The 13,743-nt window shown below is 36.5% G+C and overlaps 1 protein-coding gene across 1 annotated transcript in view; it reads left to right on the forward strand.

Annotated features, from left to right (window-relative positions):
- The first annotated feature begins 5,659 nt into the window (after positions 1–5,659).
- The window catches only part of LOC115218812 (lysosomal-associated transmembrane protein 4A), a 30,114-nt gene continuing 22,030 nt past the window's right edge, over positions 5,660–13,743 (forward strand). The window contains exon 1 of the mRNA XM_029788749.2: positions 5,660–5,970. Within this exon, the coding sequence (XP_029644609.1) occupies positions 5,866–5,970 (105 nt within the window). The 5' untranslated portion in view covers positions 5,660–5,865. The remainder of the gene's footprint in view (positions 5,971–13,743) is intronic.

A 13,743-nucleotide genomic window follows, 5' to 3' on the forward strand; every position in this document is an offset into this window, starting at 1 on the left:
GGGTTAATAAAGTAAAGTATCTGTTAAGTATTGATGTTGCTTAATAAATACTTTCCCTTTTCATATTGTATCTTCGTGACTGTCAGAAATCATTTTTTGAAAAATAATTTTACTTCCAGATGTTATTTTTCTCAAGGACATTTTGCAGTGTCAGAAAATCCGGTGTCTTTTTTTTTGAATTTAAAAAAAAAACTTTTTTAAAATATAGGGCATTATCATAATTGAAAAGCATATTTATTATTAATATTAAAGTGATGAGCTGGCAGAATCGTTAGAACATGGGACGAAAGTCCTTGCAGTATTTGTTTTTGAACCTTTACATTCTGAGTTCAAAACCTATCAAAGTCAACTTTGCCTTTCATCCTTGCAGGGTCAATAAAAATAAGGTGCCAGTCATGTACTGGCTTTGTCCCTAAATTAGAAAGAAATTATTGTTCCTGCAAAGGATTGGTAGAATCATTAGAACAGCAGAAGGAGGTGGACTGGCAGAATTGTTAGTGTTGGGAAAAATGTCTTGGCTCTTCACTTTCTGGGTTCAAATCCTGCTGACATCAATTTTTTTTTAATCGTTCAGGAGGTGCTGGGCATCAATAACATGAGGCGCCAGTCATGTCTTGGGTATGATTCAATAGACTAACCCCTGTCCACCAAATTTTCTGGCCATATGCTTCTTAAAAATTACTATTGGATTTGCTTCAGCAGTAAATATACTAAGGTTATTTTTATTAATAAGACACAGTCCACTGGTAGAAGTCATACTGGACTAAAATACATAGAGGTATATAGTTAGGATTCTCATCAAGGTCCATTTTTTGCCTTTCATCTTTCAGTTGATGAAATATGTACCAAGTGCTGGTGTATTGGAGCATCGCTTCCATGTCACCGTTACAAATTTGTTGCCTTGTGCAAATGTAAGAAATAATTGTTTTTGTTATTTTTACTTTTGTTTTTTTCCCTTCTTCTTTAATTGATTTTCTACTCATCTCCTCCCTCAACTTCCGCTGCCTTGTAAGGTTCAGTCTGTTCCCAAGTGGTCTTAATTATGCCATGGTAAGATATGAGTTGTAAACCAACCTGAACTGTACAAGTTAATATAACAAAACATTCAATAAATGTTATTGAAATAACTACAACAATTTTGTTTGTTTTCTTTATCTCTCTCTCTCTCTTCACACACACATGGTGTGGGTGTGTGTTTGTGCCATCATGGCTGTTTGGTTAAAAAGTTTGCTTTGCTACCACATGGTTTTGGGTTCATTCCTACGGCAAGGCACTTGGGCTTAATGTCTTCTGCTACACCTTTGCACTAACCAAAACCTTGTGAGTAGATTTTAGACAGAAACTGAAAATATAGTTTGTGTGTGGCAGATGCACAGGTACAATAAACACAAGAAATGTACAGAAAATAGACTCCATCAAATGCCAGGAGGGATACTTACAAGTAGTTGATAGCTTCCGTTATCTTGGTGACCAAGTCAGCTGCCAGAATAAGAATAGGCTGGGCAAAGTTCAGAGGGCTTCTGTCTTTGTTGGTAATAAAGGGCCTTTCCCTCAGAGTGAAAGGTAGATTGTATGATTCCGGTATGTGGACAGACATGCTACACAGCAGTGAAACATGGGCTGGGACTGCCAAGGATATGTGTAGGCTTGAAAGAAATAAAGCTTGTATGCTTTGCTGGATGTGTAATGCCAGTGTGCATATATGACAGTGTAAGCATCTTGAGAGAAAATTTTGGGCATAAGAGGCATCAGATACGGTGTGCAAGAGAGAACACTGTGCTGGTATGGTCATGTGATGCCTATTGACAAAGACAGCTGTGTACAATCTCTATGGAGGCAATAACAAATGATTGAGACCTTGGAGGTTTGCTGTGCTTTAAAAGACTTGTCAAGTCAAGTGAAATTGTAGTAGACGGTGCTAGCGTCTTGTAAAAGATGCCTGTGATGGTGACATGTAGAAGGCATCCATGTCGGTGATACAGAAAAGGCACCCACTACACTCTTGATGTGGTTGGCATTGCGAAGGGCATCCAGCTGTAGAAACTAAGCCAAAATTAGACTGGATCTCAGTACAGCTCTCTGGCTTACAAGTTCCAGTCAAACTGTCTAACCCATGCTAGCATGGGAAACAGATGCTAAATGATGATGATGATGATGATGTATACACAGTGACAGAGGTCACCATCAATTTAGAACTACTGAACAAACTTCAAAACTTAAAATTTTTTACTGTGCAAATTATATTTTTATAATTGCTTTAAATATTTGTTTGATATTGTCTTTATTTAAATCTATATCTCAAGAGTTCTGTTATAGTTTTGAAGTTAAGGATTTCATAAACAGAAAACCACAAAATTTGTTCTTATTTGTGATTCTTGATGAGTCCATCAGTTTATATTGTATGCTAGTGGCAACACTATAGATCAGAAAGCAACAAATGAGTTGTTACCTACAAAGGAGGTACATATTATTCAGTTAAATGAGGAGAGTTCTTCCTGTTAGAACAAAACTTTGCACCTGAATTAATGTAATTTTTCCTTTCAGAAGGTTGTTCCTACACTACAGACGACTTCTATGACACCTTAGAAGTGGCAGGCCCATGAAAACATTCTTAAAAGAAGATAGTCTTTCATAGAATTAGTAAACAAGTACTCAATGACTGCAGTTGACATCAAATAGTTTGGACTTGCACAAGTCTCTGACTATCAGAAACAACTGTTTGCAGACAGCTCAAGCAATTTGGACTAAACTAGCAGTAATTCACTAACATACTATTCATTCTGCAAAGAGCTGAAAAGTGTAGTATGAATTCAATAGTGATCTTGTAGATTGGATCCTTGCTGATTAGACTCTGCGAATTGTATGAATGAATTTAAGATCAGCTAGTTTGGATCTGAAGGTAGGATATGCAAGACATGATTAAGGTGACCTGAGAGAATTGTTAGCACACTAGGCAAAGTGCTTAGCTGTATTCTGTCTGTTTTCATGTTCTAAGTTCAAATTCTGCTGAGGTCAACTTTGCCTTTCATCCTTTTGGAGAGGTTTCTTGGTTTAACTCTGTGAAGAGTTTTAGAAACAGTGTCATGGTCTTGAAAAGATTCTCATAGCTTAAGCTCTTGGTCTTATTATGACTGATATCCTGGATTAAGAAGTGTACAAAGGTCTATGAAAGACATCTTTTATTTTATTCTGAGGTCATTTGCTGCTCAATGATAATGACCTCAGATGCACTACACAATGAATCAAGCTGTCAATTGTTTTTTTTTTATCCCAAATTTAGTCCAATTCACTAAAACTGATTGAACATTTCTTAACATAAAGCTCTGCTCAGAAACCACTGAACCTGTCTGGTGTGATAAAAAAATCTTAGAAAAAATTCCTGTTTCTTGTTGCTGGCACCTGATTGAGTCCATGCCACATAAATGTCACAAAGTCATTGAGAGAAAAAGAGAAAAAGCTGGCTATTGACCAGTGAATATATGTTGTTCAATAAGAAATCATTGATTGTGTTATTTATTTAATTTCTTTGGTGCCACGTAAAAAACACTTATACTGGTGCCACTTGGGAGCACCTGTGTTGGTACTGTGTAAAAGCACCCAGTACACTCTGTAAAATGGTTGGCATTAGGAAGGGCATCCAGCCGTAGAAACTATGTCTAAACACACATGGAGCAGCTCTCCAGTTGACCAGCTCCCATCAAATCATCCAACCCGTGTCAGCATGGAAAACGGATGCTAAATGACGATGATGATGATATCAGTGTATCTGTGTTTAAAATTGGGACAACAGGGTTATCCAGCTTATAACTGAGACTGGTTACACATCTATATACTTCATTAGTTTATTCCTTTATTTCAGTTGCGTTACTTGAGCTGTTTTTTTTTTCTCTGCTTTCCCGCTGATTTCTAATACTAGTGACAGAATACTGTCTGTTAGTCTAAAAGACAGGGCACGTCTTCAGAATATCACTCAAATTTTTCCTGCCATGTGAATGAGATTCCATGTCTGGCACTCTGACGTCAGTGTTTGAAGATGTCTTAGCTACAGTCTAAAAGAATAGCGAAAGGTTTTGTTTAAAAAAAAAAATAAAGATGAAATTGTAGTGGTTAAGTGTGTATCAATGAACATAGATGCAAATGGAATGTGTATGTAAACAAATACGTAAACCGATCCATAATTGAGAAGAATTTATTTACAGTATTTGATTCATTATATGTACACTACATACAAAATGTAGGCGACTGCTACGAGTTACTAGAAATACAGAGTACATTCGTGGAAGTCATATTAGGAATGAATATGTTTGTGTGTGTGCGTTGATCATTTGAAACAGTAGTGTATCGGCACTTCGAACATTTCTCTCTGTCCCTGCGGTCTGCCAAAACCTTGGGTCGTAGATAGATCTATCTCGTCTGTCTGCTCAGTGTTGTCTGCCTCTGTATTTATAACAAACAGTGGTAGCTAGAAAGACAGACATACTGCGACAGAGTTTGTACCTAAATAGGTCAGCGCCTGTCCAGTTGAACTTTGCCTGACATGATGAGGTCGCAGGTCAAAGGGAGATGATCAATCAATTTTTGATAGGATAAAGAAAACCTTTTTTCGCGCCTGTTGATCGTCGTGGTTTGGACGACCGAGAATTCTTGGATTCGGTTTCGAATCTAGGCTTGGAGAAGGAAGTGTTAATTCTTACAAAATCTCACACGCCAGATTTGCTGACAAATATGGCTTATGGTTTTTATCAGCAAATAAAAAAAATATCGAGTAATCCTTATCACAAATATAAATAAAAAAAAAAAAAAAACTTTAAAATTAATTAAACATTGAATAGATCGAAAACTCTGGGCTTTTTTCGTAGTTTGTTGTAAAAATAATTTATCGGAAATAAACTTTTAGTATAGTAACTTCAAATACTGCAAACTGAATTAACTTGTACTTTTAAGACGTCTGTAGGGTTTGTGGCCCAGCCCCACACATAGGAACCGGCGTAAAATGCAGCACTTGATGATCTTGATATGGTTCAAACAGAATTGTTGGCTGTTTAGAATCGGAATAATACTGCTCCTACCAGACTGTGAAAATTGTGGTGGTAGTGGGGGGGGGAAACAAAAAACAAAAAACTATAGTATGTCACACAACTGGTTTGTGTACTTTCGAATCAGACCTGATCGACGTACTTATATTCAAAAGTATTCCAGCCATGACCAGCTTATCCGTTTGTTCAGACATACAGAATCCCGGACAACGTTATCAATGTGTAATTTTTTCAAGATGACATTAGGTTGGGTTTGAGGAAGATTTGGCTACTATTTCTAGTAGGTCGAGTCTGACAACTGAGTTAGTTTACTAAGGGGAGAACACTCTAGCTTTGTTTGTGTTTGTTTTCGTTTCCTACCCTTTTATCACAGTCACTACATGACGTAATCATCTGTCTTCGTTACACGTCGGGGAGAAAAACAAACGCGATAACAAAATAGTGCCAACTATTTTATCGATTTTATATTGTTAATTAGAGTCAATTATCATACAAAAATTTACTTTGTTGTTTTCTTTCTTATGTACGGGTAGTATGTTGAATTGTTAAATAGTCTGCTTGCAAGAAAATGTTTCAAAAATAAACAAGCTTCGTATGTGTGTGTATATATATATATATATATAGTTCCTGTTTTGGCTTAGTAAAAGTACGCCATTACACAAGTTGGACTATCTGTAACATCTCTTCCTTCATATACAAACAGCAAAAACTCTTTTTTTTTTATTGTCGCTTTGGCAAATAATTCTTCGAAGTCTCCTCTTTTCACTCGTCTCCATCCAATTTATTTGGAGAATACGTTTATAAGAATCTTGGCTACTTGTTATTTGCAATGAAAATGCGACTGAAATTCGACAACGAAGAACCGAATGCTTACCGCTGTTGTTTTTGCTGTCACGTAAGAACTGGGACCATAATATTGGGACTATGGCATTTGGTAAGTAAATAAAGAAAAAAAAAGGAACGATTAATTGTTTTAGTGATATCGAGAGGAATACATGTGTATTAACATTTTTGCTTGTTTGCAAGTTTGAATGATCATTTTAAGTTTTGCTTACAAAAATGTTGAATGCAACCAGCTTGCTCTTGAACAAGCTTCATAAAAAGACGTTTCAGTCCCTCCTTTAGATTATTATTATTATTGTTCTGTCGTTTTTAGCTGCAAAAAAAAAAATTGCAGTCAACGAGCAATGCTAACATTAATTCGTTTTCTAGGCCTATTAGTGTGAGGAGAAAAACGAATTATTACTGCAATCATTCGAGTAGATAAAATAAAAAAGAGAAAACTTTAAAAAATCCTCTTATATTTTAATTTTTTAGGGGTTCGCTTGAACGCGAAACATAATTCTGAAGAAAATTAATTTATAATTCGCCGTATTTGTGGTTAATCACTTTCATTTTTTTTTAATATTTAAGGCAATCCTTTGAAAATGGTACCGAAATTATTGCCAATATTTAATGCATTGTAGTTAATTTCTTCTGATAAATTTACACCCTTTAAAATATTTCTACAACTAATTTGCTATTATTCCTTATAAGTTTTAACCATGCTGTTGAGATCTAGAGTCTCAAGTGTCGAACCAGTTTCTCTAGTGGTAGTACTTCCTCCTATTATGCTTTAATGTGAGAAAATAAGTATTTATTTGCCACAAGTCTCTGTTAGGCCAACACCACCGAGATCGATTAATGAAAACAGGCTGTGAATAAAAACTGGTAGGATTTCATATAGGTTTGTAATCATGTGCTAAATGCACATGATTGCAAACTTGGACAAAAGTAGAAGTCGGTTAATGTAGTAACTGTTCAACGTATATGAAATGGTGGTAGAAAAGAATAACGGTGATTGATAACTATAAAGTTGTTAGAATGGCAGTTTTTAAAAAAAATGTATTTACAGAAATGATCTAATGACTCAACTGTTTTTTTATATTGTGAAATGTGTGAACTGTTAATGGAATTCGATAAACATTTCCCGACCATTCGGCGGGTATGGTTTAAAGTTACTTGGTACATCAAAAGCTTTTGGCAAAATAACATTTTTTTAATTACCTTTGAAGTTTAGTATGCAAAACCTAAGCATTTCCAAACGATTTATTTAGTTTAGAAAATCATTTTTTAATCTCTCGGTTCTGTTAAAGGCTATCCTTAAGATTGCCATGTAAAAAAAAGTTACAGCCTCTTCTCTTTTTACGTTTTGTAGACATAGCTTTGTTTACATTTGTTTCTTTGATATCATTTAGTCAGGAAATATCAGAGGTTTATATATAATAAACACCTTCCGTTGTAAACATTTTTCGCTTGTAATAAGGGGTTGTGGACAGTTATAAGCTTAAAACCAATAATACGAATTGGGGTGGAGGAAAAAAACAAAACAAAACAACCTCTGGTCTTTCAGCTGAAATATATCGGAAAGCGAATTGTTATATGTCGGTAATCGGTAACAAATCGGTTTGCCTATTCGTTCGCATGTGTATATACTCATTTACTGACATTTTGCCATTTCCGCTATTCAAGTACAATAGGGACATTTAACTCGTCAGGAATTTAAACAAAAATGACATCCGTCATATCAACTGGTTGAAACTGTTTGACAGATCTTTGCAATTTCTGGGCGAATATATATTTCTTTTGTATTATTTCTATTTAAGCCAACGAGATTCATTTAACTCGATAGGTAATTAACAAGTTTTTATGGCCATGAATACCACAAGCTAATTCAAATAATCTGTTTTTTTTTTTAATAATTTTAAATGATGCATTGCTAACACGATAAATTCATGCACCCACACAATCACGAGTTGTGTGGTGTTATATATATATATATATATATATATATATATACACACACACACACACACTTTATTAAAAAGTAGCAAAAATATCACAAAAACTGTTACTCAGAGTTTCGCGTTCCTGTTCTTCGGACAGTTTTGTTACTTTCATTTTAATTGTCGCACATATATTTTATCACTGCTTCTGAGGGTTGGGGTTAAAACTCCTTCTTGTACATGGGATTTTAAAAACCTTTCACTTTTATTGCACATCCCCACCATTGTTAAGCTGTCTTTGTTTTGAACATCCGGGATTCAGAATTTGTCAAATACTATTAACGACAAGGATGATACTACTACTACTACTACTAATGATAAAAAACAATAAGAATGATAATAAATTAATTTTTAAAATTAACATTTTAAAATCACAAACTAATTTTATTTCGTTTTGCATGCGACGTTTGAAAGCACTAGTTCGTTTCTTGAAATTGAAAATGCTGTCCAAATATATACGCTTCAAATACGTACGAAATTATTTAAACACTCAAAGGCGTGTCTACACAATTGTGCCCCCGTCTTTGTTTTTTTCATAACTTTCAGAAAATTGAGATTTTTTTAAATGAAATTTTCTACAAATACCATTCATATCGGAATTTAAAGTGAAAAATTGTGGGCACGCACACATAACACTATTTTTTTCTTTTGGAAATTTCAAATTTCATAATTTTTTAAATTCCACATTAAATTCCTATGTAATTGTAATCTACACCGAATTGTATGTGTAGATTTCATTTAACAATTTCCGTTTTTCTTAAATCTATGAGGAAACAAATTCGGGGAGGCACATTAAATACTGCAGCTATAAATTTTCTAGTCCTAACCAGTTTCTCATTAAAATATTTTTTAAATTCTGAAACCTCTTAATATCCGATGTTCAGAATCTATATTTTCTCTTTAATGTGTGTGTATATATATCGAATCGTTCTCTTTATTTTTTTGCATTTAATTTACAACATACATGAATATGCCACTTTAAAATTCAAATCCCGAACCGAAAACACATTTATGTGCGAGGAAAGAAAAAAAAAAATCAATTCAACACGTCAATTGGTCGTACACCATAAGGTTCAACGAAACTTATTGAAGCAAGCCAACACGTTCGCGGCATTACTGTGGGTGATGGCGTGGCTAAGGCGTTGGAATAGCCAAGCACCACCACAGGCATCACCTGACACCTCGGTAAGGATGACTTCGCTGTCAGCGGCCCAGTTTAAAAAAAGTGTTAAAAATATGCACTTATATAGAATAGACAACGCAAAAGGAGACACGAGGCACAGAATGTCACCGAAGAGATCACAGAATGCGTGACGAAAGAACTCGGTGCGTGTGTTTATTGGCAAAAGATGACTACCCCCAAATATGTTTCAACACTCGATTTCACATCAAGAATCTTGCAAAACAAATACACAAACGTGTATGTTGTGTGTGTGTGTGAAAGTACGTTTCCTCTACAAGGCAATAATAGAGGTGTTTGCATTCAGCTTTATAATTCAGTCAAGCTAATTTTTTTTAGTAAATGTTAGCTCTTATAAGTATTAACATTAACTGTAAAAGCAATGCAAGATTATGGACACATTAAATGAGCGCAATATATATTTTCACAACAGTCATGTGTTTATAAAGATAACCTCGTCTGATTCCTCATTTCAGTCTCACGTTATTAGGTTTCTTAGCTGAAGAGCGAGAGAGGGGGTGGGTGGTGGTGGTGAAAGGGCAACAAATGCCGTTTCAAGCTTTATACTTATAAATATTATTGAGAGCTCCAGCTCTCAATAACAAAATTGCCATTATACGATAAATACTCTAGAAAGACATACTCGTTTAAATTCAAGGCTGGTGTCAACTCTTGACGGCAACAAATGTTGATTACCTTGTAACACCTGCATTGTCATGTTGCCAGAAGCTAATTATTTATTCATTTGTGACACATTTTCAAGAATGAAATATACGGATTTCCACTAATTTTTGTTCATTTTCTGGAGTGAAATGTTATACACACACACACACACACACACACGCACGCACACACATCTTTTACAGTCATTAGACTGTGGCCATGCTGGGGCATCGCCTTGAATTTTTTTAGTCAAATGAATCGACCCCAGTTCTTATTTTTTTTGCCTGGTACTTATTCCATCAGTCTTTTTTGCTCAACTGCTAAGTTACACAGACTTAAACACAACACCGATTGTCAAATGGTGATGAGGGACTAACACACACACACACATATATATATGCACACAATGGGATTCTTTCAGTTTCTGTCTATCAAATCCATTCACAAGGCTTTGGTTGGCCCAAGGCTATAGTAGAAGACATTTGCCCTATGTTCCACGCAGTGGGACTGAACATGGAACCATGTGGTTGAGAAGCAAACTTCTTACCACACAGCCACTCCTGCACCTATATACATAAAATGTCTTGCTTCTGTCATTAGACTGCAGCCATGTTGTGACACAGCCTTGAAGAATTTTAATCTGAATTTTTTTGCTTTTAAACCTGTTAATTATTCTATCAGTCACTTTTGTCGAATGGTAAGGTTATGGAGACATAAATACCCAAACACCGGTTGTCAAGCAGTGGTGGGACACACACACACACATTGAACTTCTTTCAGTTTGTCTGCCAAATTCACTCACAAGGCTTTGGTTGGCCCAAGGCTATAATAGAAGACACTTGCCCAAGGAGTCACATAGTGGGACTGAACCTGGAACCATGTGGTCGGGAAGTCACAGGTAGCAAGGTTTGGTCTATAGCGAGAGTGAGGGACAGTTTTGATGCCCGTGTCTATCAAGTAGTTGATTACCATGATGGAATTGTGAACTGGTGTATTGTCAAGTGGAGTTGCGACTGATCTTTTGCCACCAAATCTTTTCCTGAACCTCTGCTGCAGCTTTGATGGTTGCCCATATGACATCTTTCAACATAAATTGGCGTCCATCAGCATAAACATTGTGGACCAAAGATTTTCGATAGGGTTGAGATCCACATTATCAACCTTTCACCCTGTATATCGTAAGACCCTAGGAATGTTTGGGTGGTCCTAGCAGAGTGGGAGGGAGTGTTGTCATGCATGATTACGAGATTCCTTAGTGTGGTTCTGGGTACCCCCCCCACACACATGTTGTTTAATGTCCACTTTTCCATGCTTGCATTGGTCAGATGGAATTTATTGAGGCAGACTTCGTCCTTCCTGTTGCCAACACTCATCTGTTTCCAAGCAAAGTAATATTTCCTCAATAGCTAGATATGTTTTTTCACAGAAGACTAGAAACAAAACACATCGCTGGTATGATAATGATGATGCTTGTTTAAAACCATCTCAATTGTGGACTGATGCATTGTTCTGATGCGGGTGCCACTGATCTGAGTTGGAGAGCTCTGGCCTGTTGCAACTAAATTTCTTCCTGAATTCTCTTGAAACCTCCACAAAGTATTCTCTATTGACCATCTATCCTGAAGGAATCCAGTGAAAACACACAAATACACATACATGCACACATATGATGGGTTTCTTTTAGTTTTCGTCTTCCAAGTCTACTCATAAAGCTTTGGTTGACATGGATCTATAAAAGAACACATTTGCCCAAGGTGCCATACAATGGGACCACATGGCTAGAGAGCCAAGCCTGTCTAAAATATATATATATATATATATGCACACACATGCGCACACAGGGTGTGATGGGTAAATCGTCACCCTTTTATATTTTTAATTTCACACATGTGCATTGTTTGCGTTTGATTTTGTCAACTACACAGTATAGTAGGGTCAGTTGGGCACCATCTGTGAGAAAAACGACACCATGTCACAATTCACTCTGCTAGAAATTTGGAAATGACATGTTGTACAGCTTGGCATTCGCACTGGAAGCTCTAATATGAACATTTCAGAATGTTTGGGAAAGGTTGGATGAATCTAATGGTGATTATGCAGGTATGGCAGCTCAGAAAACTCATTCTAATCATTCTGATAAGAAAAGAACTCCTGAATTCATTGGTGAGATCCAGGCCATGATTGACAACGATCCCTTCAAGTCAATCAGGTCCATCACCAGGGACATGGGTGTGTCGGAGTTTCTTATCAGGCAGGTAGTGCATGAAGATATTTGGTATTCCTCATACAAGATGAGCAAGGGCCAATTTTTATCATCATCACTGCAATGCTGGTTCCAAGCCAAGTATTTTTTTCATGTTGAAGAACAGATGACAGTTAGATAGGGTCAAATCAACAAAATAGGAAGGGTAATCAACCAGTTCAAAGCCATAGCCATGCACAACAGCCATTACATAATTTCCTTGTCATTCAATTCATGTTTGCAATGTCTTTGTCATCATGTGACCAAGATTATTTTTGATTTGGTCTTCTTCAATGGCTGTAGGCCTGCTGGAATGTTCAGGCTTCCAGATTAAAATTTTTTCTCTTGAACCTACCAAACCACTTACGAATAGTTGTTTCAGCTATAACGTCATCTCCCTAAACTGTACGTATCTATTTTGCTGTTTGTATGGCTTTTTTTTCTTTTCCAGAAATAAAATTATCGAATAATGAAAATGTATCTTCCTTTCATTTTTACTTTAATGTGCAAACAGTAGAAATAAACTATTCACACTGTAATCTCAGAGAAAGACATGTTGAAATGACACCTTTCAGAAGATATACACATCATCATCATCATCATCATCATCGTTCTCTTTCAATGCTAGCATGGGTTGGACGATTTGACTGAGGGTTGGCTAACCAGATGGCTGCACCAGGCTTCAATCTTGATCTGGCAGAGTTTCTACAGCTGGATGCCCTTCCTAACGCCAACCACTCCAAGAGTGTAGTGGGTGCTTTTACGTGCCACCGGCACAGGGGCCAGTCCAGCGATACTGGCAATGATCTCACTCGAATCTCTTTATACACGTGCCAGTAAGGCGATATATATATATGTTATGCTTTTGTCATGCAAGAAATGAAATCTTGTGTTTAAACACCAATTAAAAAAACATTAACTTTTGTTCCAACCCAATATATATCATGATCATCATCACACATCCTTTTTTCCATGCCCTTCCTAATGCCAATTACGTATCAGTGTACTGGGTGCTTTTTGTGTGACACCAGCACTGGTGAAGTTGCTAAGTATCAGCAAGATAAGACCCCTCAACTGTGTGGGTATATGTGTATATGTTTGTTGGTATGTGTATGCTTAATATGTGTGTATTTTTGTGTACTTGGATATGTGTATTATCCCAAATTACTACTGTTTGGGAGAGGAAAGCACACAATTGGAAATACAATTCACAAATTGCTCCTTAAATGATGTGATGGTCATAGCTGTAATACATTTGATCATAGCACTGTTCATTCAGCTGACCACCAGTTTTCTTACACCAAGTTTCTTGCTCAAAGTCTAAACCTGTGTGTGTGAGGTGGGTGGTGGTTTATAGCTGACTATTAAAAGAAAGAAAAACAAGCTTCTGTAGGTTTACAACATTTAACTGTTCTTGTAGAGAAAGATTGCCTGGCATTCTCTGTGTCCTTATTCAAGAATAGATTTGTCTTAACATTACAGGAACTATACAGTGAAGGTGCATGGCTCAGGGGTTAGTGTTGAGCTTACGATTGCGAGGTTGTGAGTTCGATTCACAGACTGGGCTGTGTGTTGTGTCCTTGAGCAAGACACTTTATTTCATGTTACTCCAGTTCACTCAGCTGTAGAAATGGACAACATCGGTTGTGTGGAGAGGGGGGAGGCTGGAATGCATTGGTGACTGTTGGTCTTCCACAAACAACCTTGCCTAGACTTGTGCCTAGGAGGGGAACATTCTAGGTGCAATCTCACGGTCATTTGTGATCAAAGGAGATCTTTACTCCTTTACATGAACTA

Source organism: Octopus sinensis, linkage group LG14 (assembly GCF_006345805.1).
Source record: "Octopus sinensis linkage group LG14, ASM634580v1, whole genome shotgun sequence".
NCBI classification, from domain to species: Eukaryota; Metazoa; Mollusca; class Cephalopoda; order Octopoda; family Octopodidae; genus Octopus; species Octopus sinensis.